At 47.1% G+C, this 20,933-nt stretch overlaps 1 protein-coding gene across 1 annotated transcript in view; it reads right to left on the bottom strand.

Moving 5' to 3' along the window:
- Positions 1–20,933, bottom strand: part of spz3 (Spaetzle domain-containing protein 3) — a 56,988-nt gene that overhangs the window by 22,798 nt on the left and 13,257 nt on the right. The window contains exon 4 of the mRNA XM_070081088.1: positions 20,313–20,403. Within this exon, the coding sequence (XP_069937189.1) occupies positions 20,313–20,403 (91 nt within the window). The remainder of the gene's footprint in view (positions 1–20,312; positions 20,404–20,933) is intronic.

The following is a 20,933-nucleotide window of genomic DNA, read 5'->3' as shown; positions in this document are numbered from 1 at the left end:
TGTGAGGAGAATGAACTGTGAGGAGAATGAACTGTGAGGAAAATGAACTGTGAGGAGAATGAACTGTGAGGAGAATGAACTGTGAGGAGAATGAACTGTGAGGAGAATGAACTGTGAGGAGAATGAACTGTGAGGAGAATGAACTGTGAGGAGAATGAACTGTGAGGAGAATGAACTGTGAGGAGAATGAACTGTGAGGAGAATGAACTGTGAGGAGAATGAACTGTGAGGAGAATGAACTGTGAGGAGAATGAACTGTGAGGAGAATGAACTGTGAGGAGAATGAACTGTGAGGAGAATGAACTGTGAGGAGAATGAACTGTGAGGAGAATGAACTGTGAGGAGAATGAACTGTGAGGAGAATGAACTGTGAGGAGAATGAACTGTGAGGAGAATGAACTGTGAGGAGAATGAACTGAGAGCAGAAACTGTGAGGAGAATGAACTGTGAGGAGAATGAACTGTGAGGAGAATGAACTGTGAGGAGAATGTGAACTGTGAGGAGAATGAACTGTGAGGAGAAACTGTGAGGAGATTGAACTGTGAGGAGAATGAACTGTGAGGAGAATGAACTGTGAGGAGAATGAACTGTGAGGAGAATGAACTGTGAGGAGAATGAACTGTGAGGAGAATGAACTGTGAGGAGAATGAACTGTGAGGAGAATGAACTGTGAGGAGAATGAACTGTGAGGAGAATGAACTGTGAGGAGAATGAACTGTGAGGAGAATGAACTGTGAGGAGAATGAACTGTGAGGAGAATGAACTGTGAGGAGAATGAACTGTGAGGAGAATGAACTGTGAGGAGAATGAACTGTGAGGAGAATGAACTGTGAGGAGAATGAACTGTGAGGAGAATGAACTGTGAGGAGAATGAACTGTGAGGAGAATGAACTGTGAGGAGAATGAACTGTGAGGAGAATGTGAGGAGAATGAACTGTGAGGAGAATGAACTGTGAGGAGAGTGAACTGTGAGGACTGTGAGGAGAATGAACTGTGAGGAGACTGAACTGTGAGGAGAATGAACTGTGAGGAGAATGAACTGTGAGGAGAATGAACTGTGAGGAGAATGAACTGTGAGGAGAATGAACTGTGAGGAGAATGAACTGTGAGGAGAATGAACTGTGAGGAGAATGAACTGTGAGGAGAATGAACTGTGAGGAGAATGAACTGTGAGGAGAACAGTGAGTAGAACGAACTGTGAGGAGAACGAACTGTGAGGAGAACGAACTGTGAGGAGAATGAACTGTGAGGAGAATGAACTGTGAGGAGAACGAACTGTGAGGAGAACGAACTGTGAGGAGAATGAACTGTGAGGAGAATGAACTGTGAGGAGAATGAACTGTGAGGAGAATGAACTGTGAGGAGAATGAACTGTGAGGAGAATGAACTGTGAGGAGAATGAACTGTGAGGAGAATGAACTGTGAGGAGAATGAACTGTGAGGAGAATGAACTGTGAGGAGAATGAACTGTGAGGAGAATGAACTGTGAGGGGAATGAACTGTGAGGAGAATGAACTGTGAGGAGAATGAACTGTGAGGACAACGAACTGTGAGGAGAACGAACTGTGAGGAGAACGAACTGTGAGAACGAACAGTGAGGAGAACGAACTGTGAGGAGAACGAACTGTGAGGAGAATGAACTGTGAGGAGAATGAACTGTGAGGAGAATGATCTGTGAGGAGAATGAACTGTGAGGAGAATGAACTGTGAATAGAATGAACTGTGACGAGAATGAACTGTGAGGAGAATGAACTGTGACGAGAATGAACTGTGAGGAGAATGAACTGTGAGGAGAATGAACTGTGAGGAGAATGAACTGTGAGGAGAATGAACTGTGAGGAGAATGAACTGTGAGGAGAATGAACTGTGAGGAGAATGAACTGTGAGGAGAATGAACTGTGAGGAGAATGAACTGTGAGGAGAATGAACTGTGAGGAGAATGAACTGTGAGGAGAATGAACTGTGAGGAGAATGAACTGTGAGGAGAATGAACTGTGAGGAGAATGAACTGTGAGGAGAATGAACTGTGAGGAGAATGAACTGTGAGGAGAAGGAACTGTGAGGAGAATGAACTGTGAGGAGAATGAACTGTGAGGAGAATGAACTGTGAGGAGAATGAACTGTGAGGAGAATGAACTGTGAGGAGAATGAACTGTGAGGAGAATGAACTGTGAGGAGAATGAACTGTGAGGAGAATGAACTGTGAGGAGAACGAACTGTGAGGAGAATGAACTGTGAGGAGAATGAACTGTGAGGAGAATGAACTGTGAGGAGAATGAACTGTGAGGAGAATGAACTGTGAGGAGAATGAACTGTGAGGAGAATGAACTGTGAGGAGAATGAACTGTGAGGAGAATGAACTGTGAGGAGAATGAACTGTGAGGACAATGAACTGTGAGGAGAATGAACTGTGAGGAGAATGAACTGTGAGGAGAATGAACTGTGAGGATAATGAACTGTGAGGAAAATGAACTGTGAGGAGAATGAACTGTGAGGAGAATGAACTGTGAGGAGAATGAACTGTGAGGTGAATGAACTGTGAGGAGAATGAACTGTGAGGAGAATGAACTGTGAGGAGAATGAACTGTGAGGAGAATGAACTGTGAGGAGAATGAACTGTGAGGAGAATGAACTGTGAGGAGAATGAACTGTGAGGAGAATGAACTGTGAGGAGAATGAACTGTGAGGAGAATGAACTGTGAGGAGAATGAACTGTGAGGAGAATGAACTGTGAGGAGAATGAACTGTGAGGAGAATGAACTGTGAGGAGAATGAACTGTGAGGAGAATGAACTGTGAGGAGAGTGAACTGTGAGGAGAATGAACTGTGAGGAGAATGAACTGAGAGGAGAATGAACTGTGAGGAGAATGTGAGGAGAATGAACTGTGAGGAGAGTGAACTGTGAGGAGAATGAACTGTGAGGAGAATGAACTGTGAGGAGAATGAACTGTGAGGAGAATGAACTGTGAGGAGAATGAACTGTGAGGAGAATGAACTGTGAGGAGAGTGAACTGTGAGGAGAATGAACTGTGAGGAGAATGAACTGTGAGGAGAATGAACTGTGAGGAGAATGAACTGTGAGGAGAATGAACTGTGAGGAGAATGAACTGTGAGGAGAATGAACTGTGAGGAGAGTGAACTGTGAGGAGAGTGAACTGTGAGGAGAATGAACTGTGAGGAGAATGAACTGTGAGGAGAATGAACTGTGAGGAGAATGAACTGTGAGGAGAATGAACTGTGAGGAGAATGAACTGTGAGGAGAATGAACTGTGAGGAGAATGAACTGTGAGGAGAATGAACTGTGAGGAGAATGAACTGTGAGGAGAATGAACTGTGAGGAGAGTGAACTGCGAGGAGAGTGAACTGTGAGGAGAACGAACTGTGAGGAGAATGAACTGTGAGGAGAATGAACTGTGAGAAGAGTGAACTGTGAGGAGAATGAACTGTGAGGAGAGTGAACTGTGAGGAGAATGAACTGTGAGGAGAATGAACTGTGAGGAGAATGAACTGTGAGGAGAATGAACTGTGAGGAGAATGAACTGTGAGGAGAATGAACTGTGAGGAGAATGAACTGTGAGGAGAGTGAACTGTGAGGAGAGTGAACTGTGAGGAGAATGAACTGTGAGGAGAATGAACTGTGAGGAGAATGAACTGTGAGGAGAGTGAACTGTGAGGAGAATGAACTGTGAGGAGAGTGAACTGTGAGGAGAATGAACTGTGAGGAGAATGAACTGTGAGGAGAATGAACTGTGAGGAGAATGAACTGTGAGGAGAATGAACTGTGAGGAGAGTGAACTGTGAGGAGAATGAACTGTGAGGAGAGTGAACTGTGAGGAGAATGAACTGTGAGGAGAATGAACTGTGAGGAGAGTGAACTGTGAGGAGAATGAACTGTGAGGAGAATGAACTGTGAGGAGAATGAACAGTGAGGAGAGTGAACTGTGAGGAGAATGAAATGTGAGGAGAGTGAACTGTGAGGAGAATGAACTGTGAGGAGAATGAACTGTGAGGAGAATAAACTGTGAGGAGAATGAACTGTGAGGAGAATGAACTGTGAGGAGAGTGAACTGTGAGGAGAATGAACTGTGAGGAGAGTGAACTGTGAGGAGAATGAACTGTGAGGAGAATGAACTGTGAGGAGAAGGAACTGTGAGGAGAGTGAACTGTGAGGAGAATGAACTGTGAGGAGAATGAACTGAGAGGAGAAAGAACTGTGAGGAGAGTGAACTGAGAGGAGAATGAACTGTGAGGAGAGTGAACTGTGAGGAGAATGAACTGTGAGGAGAATGAACTGTGAGGAGAATGAACTGTGAGGAGAATGAACTGTGAGGAGAATGAACTGTGAGGAGAATGAACTGTGAGGAGAGTGAACTGTGAGGAGAATGAACTGTGAGGAGAATGAACTGTGAGGAGAATGAACTGTGAGGAGAGTGAACTGTGAAGAGAATGAACTGTGAGGAGAGTGAACTGTGAGGAGAATGAACTGTGAGGAGAGTGAAATGTGAGGAGAATGAACTGAGAGGAGAGTGAACTGTGAGGAGAATGAACTGTGAGGAGAATGAACTGTGAGGAGAGTGGACTGTGAGGAGAATGAACTGTGAGGAGAATGAACTGTGAGGAGAGTGAACTGTGAGGAGAATGAACTGTGAGGAGAGTGAACTGTGAGGAGAATGAACTGTGAGGAGAGTGAACTGTGAGGAGAATGAACTGTGAGGAGAGTGAACTGTGAGGAGAATGAACTGTGAGGAGAGTGAACTGTGAGGAGAATGAACTGTGAGGAGAATGAACTGTGAGGAGAATGAACTGTGAGGAGAGTGAACTGTGAGGAGAATGAACTGTGAGGAGAGTGAACTGTGAGGAGAATGAACTGTGAGGAGAGTGAACTGTGAGGAGAATGAACTGTGAGGAGAGTGAACTGTGAGGAGAATGAACTGTGAGGAGAATGAACTGTGAGGAGAGTGAACTGTGAGGAGAATGAACTGTGAGGAGAATGAACTGTGAGGAGAGTGAACTGTGAGGAGAATGAACTGTGAGGAGAGTGAACTGTGAGGAGAATGAACTGTGAGGAGAAGAACTGTGAGGAGAATGAACTGTGAGGAGAGTGAACTGTGAGGAGAATGAACTGTGAGGAGAATGAACTGTGAGGAGAATGAACTGTGAGGAGAGTGAACTGTGAGGAGAATGAACTGTGAGGAGAATGAACTGTGAGGAGAGTGAACTGTGAGGAGAGTGAACTGTGAGGAGAGTGAACTGTGAGGAGAGTGAACTGTGAGGAGAGTGAACTCTGAGGAGAGTGAACTGTGAGGAGAGTGAACTGTGAGGAGAGTGGACTGTGAGGAGAATGAACTGTGAGGAGAGTGAACTGTGAGGAGAATGAACTGTGAGGAGAGTGAACTGTGAGGAGAGTGAACTGTGAGGAGAATGAACTGTGAGGAGAGTGAACTGTGAGGAGAATGAACTGTGAGGAGAATGAACTGTGAGGAGAATGAACTGTGAGGAGAGTGAACTGTGAGGAGAATGAACTGTGAGGAGAATGAACTGTGAGGAGAATGAACTGTGAGGAGAGTGAACTGTGAGGAGAATGAACTGTGAGGAGAGTGAACTGTGAGGAGAATGAACTGTGAGGAGAATGAACTGTGAGGAGAATGAACTGTGAGGAGAGTGAACTGTGAGGAGAATGAACTGTGAGGAGAATGAACTGTGAGGAGAGTGGACTGTGAGGAGAATGAACTGTGAGGAGAGTGAACTGTGAGGAGAGTGAACTGTGAGGAGAATGAACTGTGAGGAGAGTGAACTGTGAGGAGAATGAACTGTGAGGAGAGTGAAATGTGAGGAGAATGAACTGTGAGGAGAGTAAACTGTGAGGAGAATGAACTGTGAGGAGAGTGAACTGTGAGGAGAATGAACTGTGAGGAGAGTGAACTGTGAGGAGAATGAACTGTGAGGAGAATGAACTGTGAGGAAAGTGAACTGTGAGGAGAGTGAACTGTGAGGAGAATGAACTGTGAGGAGAGTGAACTGTGAGGAGAGTGAACTGTGAGGAGAATGAACTGTGAGGAGAGTGAACTGTGAGGAGAGTGGACTGTGAGGAGAATGAACTGTGAGCAGAGTGAACTGTGAGGAGAGTGAACTGTGAGGAGAATGAACTGTGAGGAGAGTGAACTGTGAGGAGAATGAACTGTGAGGAGAGTGAACTGTGAGGAGAATGAAGTGTGAGGAGAGTGAACTGTGAGGAGAATGAACTGTGAGGAGAGTGAACTGTGAGGAGAATGAACTGTGAGGAGAGTGAACTGTGAGGAGAATGAACTGTGAGGAGAGTGAACTGTGAGGAGAATGAACTGTGAGGAGAATGAACTGTGAGGAAAGTGAACTGTGAGGAGAGTGAACTGTGAGGAGAATGAACTGCGAGGAGAGTGAACTGTGAGGAGAGTGAACTGTGAGGAGAATGAACTGTGAGGAAAGTGAACTGTGAGGAGAGTGAACTGTGAGGAGAATGAACTGTGAGGAGAATGAACTGTGAGGAGAGTGAACTGTGAGGAGAGTGAACTGTGAGGAGAATGAACTGTGAGGAGAATGAACTGTGAGGAGAGTGAACTGTGAGGAGAGTGAACTGTGAGGAGAGTGAACTGTGAGGAGAATGAACTGTGAGGAGAATGAACTGTGAGGAGAGTGAACTGTGAGGAGAGTGAACTGTGAGGAGAGTGAACTGTGAGGAGAGTGAACTGTGAGGAGAATGAACTGTGAGGAAAGTGATCTGTGAGGAGAGTGAACTGTGAGGAGAATGAACTGTGAGGAGAGTGAACTGTGAGGAGAGTGAACTGTGAGGAGAGTGAACTGTGAGGAGAATGAACTGTGAGGAAAGTGAACTGTGAGGAGAGTGAACTGTGAGGAGAATGAACTGTGAGGAGAGTGAACTGTGAGGAGAATGAACTGTGAGGAGAGTGAACTGTGAGGAGAATGAACTGTGAGGAAAGTGAAATGTGAGGAGAGTGAACTGTTAGGAGAGTGAACTGTGAGGAGAGTGAACTGTGAGGAAAGTGAAATGTAAGGAGAGTGAACTGTGAGGAGAGTGAACTGTGAGGAGAGTGAACTGTGAGGGGAGTGAACTGTGAGGAGAATGAACTGTGAGGAGAGTGAACTGTGAGGAGAATGAACTGTGAGGAGAGTGAACTGTGAGGAGAATGAACTGTGAGGAGAGTGAACTGTGAGGAGAATGAACTGTGAGGAAAGTGAAATGTGAGGAGAGTGAACTGTGAGGAGAGTGAACTGTGAGGAGAGTGAACTGTGAGGAGAGTGAACTGTGAGGAGAATGAACTGTGAGGAGAGTGGACTGTGAGGAGAATGAACTGTGAGGAGAGTGAACTGTGAGGAGAATGAACCGTGAGGAGAGTGAACTGTGAGGAGAATGAACTGTTAGGAGAATGAACTGTGAGGAGAATGAACTGTGAGGAGAGTGAACTGTGAGGAGAATGAACTGTGAGGAAAGTGAACTGTGAGGAGAATGAACTGTGAGGAAAGTGAAATGTGAGGAGAGTGAACTGTGAGGAAAGTGAAATGTGAGGAGAGTGAACTGTGAGGAAAGTGAAATGTGTAGAGAGTGAACTGTGAGGAGAATGAACTGTGAGGAAAGTGAAATGTGAGGAGAGTGAACTGTGAGGAGAATGAACTGTGAGGAAAGTGAAATGTGAGGAGAGTGAACTGTGAGGAAAGTGAAATGTGAAGAGAGTGAACTGTGAGGAGAATGAACTGTGAGGAAAGTGAAATGTGAGGAGAGTGAACTGTGAGGAGAATGAACTGTGAGGAAAGGGAAATGTGAGGAGAGTGAACTGTGGGGAAAGTGAACTGTGAGGAAAGTGAACTGTGAGGAGAGTGAACTGTGAGGAGAGTGATCTGTGAGGAAAGTGAAATTGGAGGAGAGTGAACTGTGAGAAGAGTGAACTGTGAGGAAAGTGAACTGTGAGGAGAGTGAACAGTGAGGAAGTGAACTGTGAGGAAGGTGAACTGTGTGGAGAGTGAACTGTGAGTAAAGTGAACTGTGAGGAGAGTGAACTGTGAGGAAAGTGAACTGTGAGGAAAGTGAACTGTGAGGAGAGTGAACTGTGAGGAGAGTGATCTGTGAGGAGAGTGATCTGTGAGGAAAGTGAAATGTGAGGAGAGTGAACTGTGAGGAGAGTGAACTATGAGGAGAGTGATCTGTGAGGAAAGTGAAATTGGAGGAGAGTGAACTGTGAGAAGAGTGAACTGTGAGGAAAGTGAACTGTGAGGAGAGTGAACTGTGAGGAAGTGAACTGTGAGGAAGGTGAACTGTGAGGAGAGTGATCTGTGAGGAGAGTGAACTGTGAGGAAAGTGAACTGTGAGGAGAGTGAACTGTAAGGAGAGTGAACTGTGAGTAGAGTGAACTGTGAGGAGAGTGAACTGTGAGGAAAGTGAACTTTGAGGAGAGTGATCTGTGAGGAAAGTGAAATTGGAGGAGAGTGAACTGTGAGAAGAGTGAACTGTGAGGAAAGTGAACTGTGAGGAGAGTGAACTGTGAGGAAGTGAATTGTGAGGAAGATGAACTGTGTGGAGAGTGAACTGTGAGTAAAGTGAACTGTGAGGAGAGTGAACTGTGAGGAAAGTGAACTGTGAGGAAAGTGAACTGTGAGGAGAGTGAACTGTGAGGAGAGTGATCTGTGAGGAGAGTGATCTGTGAGGAAAGTGAAATGTGAGGAGAGTGAACTGTGAGGAGAGTGAACTATGAGGAGAGTGAACTGTGAGGAAAGTGAACTGTGAGGAGAGTGAACTGTAAGGTGAGTGAACTGTGAGTAGAGTGAACTGTGAGGAGAGTGAACTGTGAGGAAAGTGAACTTTTAGGAGAGTGAACTGTGAGGAGAGTGAACTGTGAGGAGAGTGAACTGTGAGGAGAGTGAACTGTGAGGAGAATGAACTGTGAGGAAAGTGAACTGTGAGGAGAGTGAACTGTGAGGAAGTGAACTGTGAGGAAGGTGAACTGTGAGGAGAGTGATCTGTGAGGAGAGTGAACTGTGAGGAAAGTGAACTGTGAGGAGAGTGAACTGTAAGGAGAGTGAACTGTGAGTAGAGTGAACTGTGAGGAGAGTGAACTGTGAGGAAAGTGAACTTTGAGGAGAGTGATCTGTGAGGAAAGTGAAATTGGAGGAGAGTGAACTGTGAGAAGAGTGAACTGTGAGGAAAGTGAACTGTGAGGAGAGTGAACTGTGAGGAAGTGAATTGTGAGGAAGATGAACTGTGTGGAGAGTGAACTGTGAGTAAAGTGAACTGTGAGGAGAGTGAACTGTGAGGAAAGTGAACTGTGAGGAAAGTGAACTGTGAGGAGAGTGAACTGTGAGGAGAGTGATCTGTGAGGAGAGTGATCTGTGAGGAAAGTGAAATGTGAGGAGAGTGAACTGTGAGGAGAGTGAACTATGAGGAGAGTGAACTGTGAGGAAAGTGAACTGTGAGGAGAGTGAACTGTAAGGTGAGTGAACTGTGAGTAGAGTGAACTGTGAGGAGAGTGAACTGTGAGGAAAGTGAACTTTTAGGAGAGTGAACTGTGAGGAGAGTGAACTGTGAGGAGAGTGGACTGTGAGGAGAATGAACTGTGAGGAGAGTGAACTGTGAGGAGGGTGAACTGTGAGGAGAATGAACTGTGAGGAGAGTGAACTGTGAGGAGAGTGGACTGTGAGGAGAATGAACTGTGAGGAGAGTGAACTGTGAGGAGGGTGAACTGTGAGGAGAATGAACTGTGAGGAGAGTGAACTGTGAGGAGAATGAACTGTGAGGCGAGTGAACTGTGAGGAGAATGAACTGTGAGGAGAGTGAACTGTGAGGAGAATGAACTGTGAGGAGAGTGAACTGTGAGGAGAATGAACTGTGAGGAGAATAAACTGTGAGGAGAATGAACTGTGAGGAGAGTGAACTGTGAGGAGAATGAACTGTGAGGAGAGTGAACTGTGAGGAGAATGAACTGTGAGGAGTGTGAACTGTGAGGTGAATGAACTGTGAGGAGAGTGAACTGTGAGGAGAATGAACTGTGAGGAGAATGAACTGTGAGGAGAGTGGACTGTGAGGAGAATGAACTGTGAGGAGAGTGAACTGTGAGGAGAGTGAACTGTGAGGAGAATGAACTGTGAGGAGAGTGAACTGTGAGGAGAATGAACTGTGAGGAGAGTGAAATGTGAGGAGAATGAACTGTGAGGAGAGTAAACTGTGAGGAGAATGAACTGTGAGGAGAGTGAACTGTGAGGAGAATGAACTGTGAGGAGAGTGAACTGTGAGGAGAATGAACTGTGAGGAGAATGAACTGTGAGGAAAGTGAACTGTGAGGAGAGTGAACTGTGAGGAGAATGAACTGTGAGGAGAGTGAACTGTGAGGAGAGTGAACTGTGAGGAGAATGAACTGTGAGGAGAGTGAACTGTGAGGAGAGTGGACTGAGAGGAGAATGAACTGTGAGGAGAGTGAACTGTGAGGAGAGTGAACTGTGAGGAGAATGAACTGTGAGGAGAGTGAACTGTGAGGAGAATGAACTGTGAGGAGAGTGAACTGTGAGGAGAATGAACTGTGAGGAGAGTGAACTGTGAGGAGAATGAACTGTGAGGAGAGTGAACTGTGAGGAGAATGAACTGTGAGGAGAGTGAACTGTGAGGAGAATGAACTGTGAGGAGAGTGAACTGTGAGGAGAATGAACTGTGAGGAGAATGAACTGTGAGGAAAGTGAACTGTGAGGAGAGTGAACTGTGAGGAGAATGAACTGTGAGGAGAGTGAACTGTGAGGAGAGTGAACTGTGAGGAGAATGAACTGTGAGGAAAGTGAACTGTGAGGAGAGTGAACTGTGAGGAGAGTGAACTGTGAGGAGAATGAACTGTGAGGAGAGTGAACTGTGAGGAGAGTGAACTGTGAGGAGAGTGAACTGTGAGGAGAATGAACTGTGAGGAGAGTGAACTGTGAGGAGAGTGAACTGTGAGGAGAGTGAACTGTGAGGAGAATGAACTGTGAGGAGAATGAACTGTGAGGAGAGTGAACTGTGAGGAGAGTGAACTGTGAGGAGAGTGAACTGTGAGGAGAGTGAACTGTGAGGAGAGTGAACTGTGAGGAGAGTGAACTGTGAGGAGAGTGAACTGTGAGGAGAATGAACTGTGAGGAGAGTGAACTGTGAGGAGAGTGAACTGTGAGGAGAGTGAACTGTGAGGAGAATGAACTGTGAGGAAAGTGAACTGTGAGGAGAGTGAACTGTGAGGAGAATGAACTGTGAGGAGAGTGAACTGTGAGGAGAATGAACTGTGAGGAGAGTGAACTGTGAGGAGAATTAACTGTGAGGAAAGTGAAACGTGAGGAGAGTGAACTGTGGGGAGAATTAACTGTGAGGAAAGTGAAATGTGAGGAGAGTGAACTGTGAGGAGAGTGAACTGTGAGGAGAGTGAACTATGAGGAGAGTGAACTGTGAGGAGAGTGAACTGTGAGGAGAGTGAACTGTGAGGAGAGTGAACTGTGAGGAGAATGAACTGTGAGGAGAGTGAACTGTGAGGAGAATGAACTGTGAGGAGAGTGAACTGTGAGGAGAATGAACTGTGAGGAAAGTGAAATGTGAGGAGAGTGAACTGTGAGGAGAGTGAACTGTGAGGAGAGTGAACTGTGAGGAGAGTGAACTGTGAGGAGAATGAACTGTGAGGAGAGTGGACTGTGAGGAGAATGAACTGTGAGGAGAGTGAACTGTGAGGAGAATGAACTATGAGGAGAGTGAACTGTGAGGAGAATGAACTGTGAGGAGAATGAACTGTGAGGAGAATGAACTGTGAGGAGAGTGAACTGTGAGGAGAATGAACTGTGAGGAAAGTGAACTGTGAGGAGCATGAACTGTGAGGAAAGTGAAATGTGAGGAGAGTGAACTGTGAGGAAAGTGAAATGTGAGGAGAGTGAACTGTGAGGAAAGTGAAATGTGCAGAGAGTGAACTGTGAGGAGAATGAACTGTGAGGAAAGTGAAATGTGAGGAGAGTGAACTGTGAGGAGAATGAACTGTGAGGAAAGTGAAATGTGAGGAGAGTGAACTGTGAGGAAAGTGAAATGTGAAGAGAGTGAACTGTGAGGAGAATGAACTGTGAGGAAAGTGAAATGTGAGGAGAGTGAACTGTGAGGAGAATGAACTGAGGAAAGGGAAATGTGAGGAGAGTGAACTGTGGGGAAAGTGAACTGTGAGGAAAGTGAACTGTGAGGAGAGTGAACTGTGAGGAGAGTGATCTGTGAGGAAAGTGAAATTGGAGGAGAGTGAACTGTGAGAAGAGTGAACTGTGAGGAAAGTGAACTGTGAGGAGAAACAGTGAAGTGAACTGTGAGGAAGGTGAGTGTGGAGACTGTGAGTAAAGAACTGTGAGGAGAGTGAACTGTGAGGAAAGTGAACTGTGAGGAAAGTGAACTGTGAGGAGAGTGAACTGTGAGGAGAGTGATCTGTGAGGAGAGTGATCTGTGAGGAAAGTGAAATGTGAGGAGAGTGAACTGTGAGGAGAGTGAACTATGAGGAGAGTGATCTGTGAGGAAAGTGAAATTGGAGGAGAGTGAACTGTGAGAAGAGTGAACTGTGAGGAAAGTGAACTGTGAGGAGAGTGAACTGTGAGGAAGTGAACTGTGAGGAAGGTGAACTGTGAGGAGAGTGATCTGTGAGGAGAGTGAACTGTGAGGAAAGTGAACTGTGAGGAGAGTGAACTGTAAGGAGAGTGAACTGTGAGTAGAGTGAACTGTGAGGAGAGTGAACTGTGAGGAAAGTGAACTTTGAGGAGAGTGATCTGTGAGGACAGTGAACTGTGAGGAGAGTGAACTGTGAGTAGAGTGAACTGTGAGGAAAGTGAACTGTGAGGAGAGTGAACTGTGAGGAAGTGAATTGTGAGGAAGATGAACTGTGAGGTGAACTGTGAGTAAAGTGAACTGTGAGAAGAGTGAACTGTGAGGAAAGTGAACTGTGAGGAGAATGAACTGTGAGGAGAATGAACTGTGAGGAGAGTGAACTGTGAGGAGAATGAACTGTGAGGAGAGTGAACTGTGAGGAGAATGAACTGTGAGGAAAGTGAACTGTGAGGAGAATTAACTGTGAGGAAAGTGAACTGTGAGGAGAATGAACTGTGAGGAAAGTGAAATGTGAGGAAAGTGAAATGTGAGGAGAGTGAACTGTGAGAAGAATGAACTGTGAGGAAAGGGAAATGTGAGGAGAGTGAACTGTGAGGAAAGTGAACTGTGAGGAAAGTGAACTGTGAGGAGAGGGAACTGTGAGGAGAGTGATCTGTGAGGAAAGTGAAATTGGAGGAGAGTGAACTGTGAGGAGAGTGAACTGTGAGGAAAGTGAACTGTGAGGAGAGTGAACTATGAGGAAGTGAACTGTGAGGAAGGCGAACTGTGTGGAGAGTGAACTGTGAGTAAAGTGAACTGTGAGGAGAGTGAACTGTGAGGAAAGTGAACTGTGAGGAAAGTGAACTGTGAGGAGAGTGAACTGTGAGGAGAGTGATCTGTGAGGAGAGTGATCTGTGAGGAAAGTGAAATGTGAGGAGAGTGAACTGTGAGGAGAGTGAACTATGAGGAGAGTGAACTGTGAGGAAAGTGAACTGTGACTAGAGTGAACTGTAAGGAGAGTGAACTGTGAGTAGAGTGAACTGTGAGGAGAGTGAACTGTGAGGAAAGTGAACTTTGAGGAGAGTGAACTGTGAGGAGAGTGAACTGTGAGGAGAGTGAACTGTGAGGAGAGTGAACTGTGAGGAAAGTGAACTGTAAGGAGGGTGAACTGTGAGGAAAGTGAACTGTGAGGAGAGTGAACTGTGAGGAGAGTGAACTGTGAGGAGAGTGAACTGTGAGGAAAGTGAACTGTGAGGAGAATGATCTGTGAGGAGAGTGATCTGTGAGGAGAATGAACTGTGAGGAAAGCGAACTGTGAGGAGAATGAACTGTGAGGAGAGTGATCTGTGAGGAGAGTGATCAGTGAGGAGAGTGATCTGTGAGGAGAGTGATCTGTGAGGAGAGTGATCTGCGAGGAGAGTGATCTGTGAGAAAAGTGAAATGTGAGTCAAGTGAACTATGAGGAAAGTGAACTATGAGAAAGTGACCTGTGAGACAAGTGAACTATGAGGAAAGTGACCCGTGAAGAAAGTGAACTGTGAGGAGAGTGATCTGTGAGAAGAGTGAACTTTGAGGAGAGTGTTCTGTGAGGAGAGTGAGCTGTGAGGAGAGTGATCTGTGAGGAGAGTGATCTGTGAGGAAAGTGTTCTGTGAGGAGAGTGATCTGTGAGGAGAATGAACTGTGAAGAGAATGAACTGTGAGGAAAGTGAACTGTGAGGAAAGTGAACTGTGAGGAGAGTGAATTGTTAGGAGAGTGAACTTTGAGAGTGAATAGTGAGGAGAGTGAACCATGAGGAGAGTGGATTATGAGGAGAGTAAACTATGAGGAGAGTGAACTATAAGGAGAGTGAAATGTGAGGAGAGTGGACTGTGACAAGAGTGAATTGTGAGGAGAATGAGCTGTGAAGAGAGTGAACTGTGATGAGAGTGAACTTTGAGGAGAGTGAATTATGAGGAGAGTTATCTGTGGTGAGTGAACTGTGAGGAGAGTGAACTGTGAGGAGTGAACTGTGAGGAGTGAACTGTGAGGAGGGTGAAATGTGAGGAGAGTGAAGCAGGGAAGAGAATGAATTGGCATCAAGATAAACTACGGGGAAGACTTCATGAACTAGGAGGGTTGGTGTCGTTAAGACTCCATGAACTAGGAGGGTTGGTGACGGGAAGACTCCATGAACTAGGAGGGTTGGTGACGGGAAGACTCCATGAACTAGGAGGGTTGGTGGTGGGAAGACTTCATGAACTAGGAGGGTTGGTGGCGTTAAGACTCCATGAACTAGGAGGGTTGGTGACGGGAAGACTCCATGAACTAGGAGGGTTGGTGACGGGAAGACTCCATGAACTAGGAGGGTTGGTGGCGGGAAGACTCCATGAACTAGGAGGGTTGGTGGCGGGAAGACTCCATGAACTAGGAGGGTTGGTGGCGGGAAGACTCCATGAACTAGGAGGGTTGGTGGCGGGAAGACTCCATGAACTAGGAGGGTTGGTGGCGGGAAGACTCCATGAACTAGGAGGGTTGGTGACGGGAAGACTCCATGAACTAGGAGGGTTGGTGGTGGGAAGACTCCATGAACTAGGAGGGTTGGTGACGGGAAGACTCCATGAACTAGGAGGGTTGGTGGTGGGAAGACTCCATGAACTAGGAGGGTTGGTGGCGGTAAGACTCCATGAACTAGGAGGGTTGGTGACGGGAAGACTCCATGAACTAGGAGGGTTGGTGACGGGAAGACTCCATGAACTAGGAGGGTTGGTGGTGGGAAGACTCCATGAACTAGGAGGGTTGGTGGCGGGAAGACTCCATGAACTAGGAGGGTTGGTGACGGGAAGACTCCATGAACTAGGAGGGTTGGTGACGGGAAGACTCCCTGAACTAGGAGGGTTGGTGGTGGGAAGACTCCATGAACTAGGAGGGTTGGTGGCGGGAAGACTCCATGAACTAGGAGGGTTGGTGGCGGGAAGACTCCATGAACTAGGAGGGTTGGTGGTGGGAAGACTCCATGAACTAGGAGGGTTGGTGGCGGGAAGACTCCATGAACTAGGAGGGTTGGTGGTGGGAAGACTCCATGAACTAGGAGGGTTGGTGGCGGGAAGACTCCATGAACTAGGAGGGTTGGTGGTGGGAAGACTCCATGAACTAGGAGGGTTGGTGGTGGGACGACTCCATGAACTAGGAGGGTTGTTGGCGGGAAGACTCCATGAACTAGGAGGGTTGGTGGTGGGAAGACTCCATGAACTAGGAGGGTTGTTGGTGGGAAGACTCCATGAACTAGGAGGGTTGGTGGTGGGAAGACTCCATGAACTAGGAGGGTTGGTGGTGGGACGACTCCATGAACTAAGAGGGTTGTTGGCGGGAAGACTCCATGAACTAGGAGGGTTGGTGGTGGGAAGACTCCACGAACTAGGAGGGTTGGTGGTGAGAAGACTCCATGAACTAGGAGGGTTGTTGGCGGGAAGACTCCATGAACTAGGAGGGTTGGTGGTGGGAAGACTCCATGAACTAGGAGGGTTGGTGGTGGGAAGACTCCATGAACTAGGAGGGTTGGTGGCGGGAAGACTCCATGAACTAGGAGGGTTGGTGGCGGGAAGACTCCATGAACTAGGAGGGTTGGTGTTGGGAAGACTCCATGAACTAGGAGGGTTGGTGGTGCTAAGACTCCATGAACTAGGAGGGTTGTTGGCGGGAAGACTCCATGAACTAGGAGGGTTGGTGGTGGGAAGACTCCACGAACTAGGAGGGTTGGTGGTGGGAAGACTCCATGAACTAGGAGGGTTGGTGGTGCTAAGACTCCATGAACTAGGAGGGTTGGTGGTGGGAGGACTCCACGAACTAGGAGGGTTGGTGTAGGGAAGACTCCATGAACTAGGAGGGTTGGTGGTGGGAAGACTCCATGAACTAGGAGGGTTGGTGGTGGGAAGACTCCATGAACTAGGAGGGTTGGTGGCGGGAAGACTCCATGAACTAGGAGGGTTGGTGACGGGAAGACTCCATGAACTAGGAGGGTTGGTGACGGGAAGACTCCATGAACTAGGAGGGTTGGTGGTGGGAAGACTCCATGAACTAGGAGGGTTGGTGGTGGGAAGACTCCATGAACTAGGAGGGTTGGTGGTGGGAAGACTCCATGAACTAGGAGGGTTGGTGGTAGGAAGACTCCACGAACTAGGAGGGTTGGTGGTGGGAAGACTCCATGAACTAGGAGGGTTGGTGGTGCTAAGACTCCATGAACTAGGAGGTTTGTTGGCGGGAAGACTCCATGAACTAGGAGGGTTGGTGGTGGGAAGACTCCACGAACTAGGAGGGTTGGTGGTGGGAAGACTCCATGAACTAGGAGGGTTGGTGGTGCTAAGACTCTATGAACTAGGAGGATTGGTTGTGGGAAGACTCCATGAACTAGGAGGGTTGGTGGTGGGAAGACTCCATGAACTAGGAGGGTTGGTGGTGGGAAGACTCCACGAACTAGGAGGGTTGGTGGTGAGAAGACTCCATGAACTAGGAGGGTTGGTGGTGCTAAGACTCTATGAACTAGGAGGATTGGTTGTGGGAAGACTCCATGAACTAGGAGGGTTGGTGGTGGGAAGACTCCATGAACTAGGAGGGTTGGTGGTGGGAAGACTCCATGAACTAGGAGGGTTGGTGGCGGGAAGACTCCATGAACTAGGAGGGTTGGTGGTGGGAAGACTCCATGAACTAGGAGGGTTGGTGGTGGGAAGACTCCACGAACTAGGAGGGTTGGTGGTGAGAAGACTCCATGAACTAGGAGGGTTGGTGGTGCTAAGACTCTATGAACTAGGAGGGTTGGTGGTGGGAAGACTCCATGAACTAGGAGGGTTGGTGGTGGGAAGACTCCATGAACTAGGATGGTTGGTGGTGGGAAGACTCCATGAACTAGGAGGGTTGTTGGTGGGAAGACTCCATGAACTAGGAGGGTTGGTGGTGGGAAGACTCCATGAACTAGGAGGGTTGGTGGCGGGAAGACTCCATGAACTAGGAGGGTTGGTGACGGGAAGACTCCATGAACTAGGAGGGTTGGTGGCGGGAAGACTCCATGAACTAGGAGGGTTGGTGGTGGGAAGACTCCATGAACTAGGAGGGTTGGTGGCGGGAAGACTCCATGAACTAGGAGGGTTGGTGGTGGGAAGACTCCATGAACTAGGAGGGTTGGTGGTGCTAAGACTCCATGAACTAGGAGGGTTGGTGGTGGGAGGACTCCACGAACTAGGAGGGTTGGTGGTGGGAAGACTCCATGAACTAGGAGGGTTGGTGGTGGGAAGACTCCATGAACTAGGAGGGTTGGTGGTGGGAAGACTCCATGAACTAGGAGGGTTGGTGGCGGGAAGACTCCATGAACTAGGAGGGTTGGTGACGGGAAGACTCCATGAACTAGGAGGGTTGGTGGTGGGACGACTCCATGAACTAGGAGGGTTGGTGGTGGGAAGACTCCATGAACTAGGAGGGTTGGTGGTGGGAAGACTCCATGAACTAGGAGGGTTGGTGGTGGGAAGACTCCATGAACTAGGAGGGTTGGTGGTGGGAAGACTCCACGAACTAGGAGGGTTGGTGGTGGGAAGACTCCATGAACTAGGAGGGTTGGTGGTGCTAAGACTCCATGAACTAGGAGGTTTGTTGGCGGGAAGACTCCATGAACTAGGAGGGTTGGTGGTGGGAAGACTCCACGAACTAGGAGGGTTGGTGGTGGGAAGACTCCATGAACTAGGAGGGTTGGTGGTGCTAAGACTCTATGAACTAGGAGGATTGGTTGTGGGAAGACTCCATGAACTAGGAGGGTTGGTGGTGGGAAGACTCCATGAACTAGGAGGGTTGGTGGTGGGAAGACTCCACGAACTAGGAGGGTTGGTGGTGAGAAGACTCCATGAACTAGGAGGGTTGGTGGTGCTAAGACTCTATGAACTAGGAGGATTGGTTGTGGGAAGACTCCATGAACTAGGAGGGTTGGTGGTGGGAAGACTCCATGAACTAGGAGGGTTGGTGGTGGGAAGACTCCATGAACTAGGAGGGTTGGTGGCGGGAAGACTCCATGAACTAGGAGGGTTGGTGGTGGGAAGACTCCATGAACTAGGAGGGTTGGTGGTGGGAAGACTCCACGAACTAGGAGGGTTGGTGGTGAGAAGACTCCATGAACTAGGAGGGTTGGTGGTGCTAAGACTCTATGAACTAGGAGGGTTGGTGGTGGGAAGACTCCATGAACTAGGAGGGTTGGTGGTGGGAAGACTCCATGAACTAGGAGGGTTGGTGGTGGGAAGACTCCATGAACTAGGAGGGTTGGTGGTGGGAAGACTCCATGAACTAGGAGGGTTGGTGGTGGGAAGACTCCATGAACTAGGAGGGTTGGTGGCGGGAAGACTCCATGAACTAGGAGGGTTGGTGACGGGAAGACTCCATGAACTAGGAGGGTTGGTGGCGGGAAGACTCCATGAACTAGGAGGGTTGGTGGTGGGAAGACTCCATGAACTAGGAGGGTTGGTGGCGGGAAGACTCCATGAACTAGGAGGGTTGGTGGCGGGAAGACTCCATGAACTAGGAGGGTTGGTGGTGGGAAGACTCCATGAACTAGGAGGGTTGGTGGCGGGAAGACTCCATGAACTAGGAGGGTTGGTGGTGGGAAGACTCCATGAACTAGGAGGGTTGGTGGCGGGAAGACTCCATGAACTAGGAGGGTTGGTGGTGGGAAGACTCCATGAACTAGGAGGGTTGGTGGCGGGAAGACTCCATGAACTAGGAGGGTTGGTGGTGGGAAGACTCCATGAACTAGGAGGGTTGGTGGTGGGAAGACTCCATGAACTAGGAGGGTTGGTGGTGGGAAGACTCCATGAACTAGGAGGGTTGGTGGTGGGAAGACTCCATGAACTAGGAGGGTTGATGGTGGGAAGACTCCATGAACTAGGAGGGTTGATGGTGGGAAGACTCCATGAACTAGGAGGATTGATGATGGAAAATGCACAAATTTAATTTCAGTAGTGCAAAGGAACTAGCATGAGGGAGAATTAGTGCCTGGAGCTAATACGGGGGAATACTAGGTAGTAGAAAATTTTGTGAGAATACTAGTAGCATGAACTCGAGAGATCAAACATTAATACCAGGAACTAGCGTGTCTGAACATAATACCACTAACTAGGGTAGGGAGAATATAAGAATCACTAACTACAATAACAACAAGTACCAGAAACTAGCGTGTCCAAACCTAGTACCACTGATTCGAGAAGGGAGATTAAAGGCATCACTAACTACAATAACAACGAATACCAGGTACGTACTTGTTTATTTGAACTTAATAACAAGACTAGAGTGGAGGTAATGCTAGCTTCACAAATAAGTACCCGGACCTAGATTAAGGGGAATATTAACATTATTAACCACTGGTATCATTAACAAGTGTATAGGAAATATTACCCTCATTAAGTACATGTACTAGGAACTAGAAAGAGGCAACTACCAATTTCACTAACAACACCTGGAACTAGGATGCGGTGAACACTAGCCTCACTACTTACAGTAAGAAGTAACTGTAACTTGGAGATCTAGCAGAATACAAGTCTCACGAGCTAAAATGACTATTAGTACCAGGAGCTATGCTGTTTAAACCTGGAAACAGGACTAGGAGGTTAATACTAGCCTCACTACACAACAAGTACCATGTACTACACAACAAGTACCAGGTACTACACAGCAAGTACCAGGTACCAGGGTGAGGGAGGAGACAGTACCTGCTGGATGGTCTCCACATTTTCCAGGAAACTCCCATACATTCGTCTCATCAGAGCTTTGTTATCCTCGATAAACTTCTCGATCCTCTCTCTGTCAAAATAAAATAAATGATAATGAAAAAAATGATAGCAAAACGCGTTAATAAGAATAATAATATAAATTATAACGAACAAAAACATTTAAATAAAAAATTATTGGGCGATTTTTTTCAAAGGAACAGATATTCGAGCATCTCCTTAAGAGGTCTCTAGATTACCATTTTAGTACTTTTGATCCGGGGAACTGGATCTCTCCTCCCTCTCCTTGGATCGTATCCGGTTGCCTTCCAGTTCCCCTCACGTGTTGCTGACTTGTTTAAGTTCTTTAATAACACACTTATCAGCGCATAATAAGTTAATTTATTTTTAAAGATCTTTTGTCCCCATAATTACTTCTTATCTTCAATAATTACTTCTTATCTTCAATAATTACCTCTTATCTTCAATAATTACCTCTTATCTTCAATAATTACCTCTTATCTTCAATAATTACCTCTTATCTTCAATAATTACCTCTTATCTTCAATAATTACCTCTTATCTTCAATAATTACCTCTTATCTTCAATAATTACATCTTGAGG

The sequence above is a fragment of the Cherax quadricarinatus genome, unplaced genomic scaffold, assembly GCF_038502225.1.
Source record: "Cherax quadricarinatus isolate ZL_2023a unplaced genomic scaffold, ASM3850222v1 Contig1637, whole genome shotgun sequence".
NCBI classification, from domain to species: domain Eukaryota; kingdom Metazoa; phylum Arthropoda; class Malacostraca; order Decapoda; family Parastacidae; genus Cherax; species Cherax quadricarinatus.
This window is presented reverse-complemented; position numbering and strand designations above follow the sequence as displayed.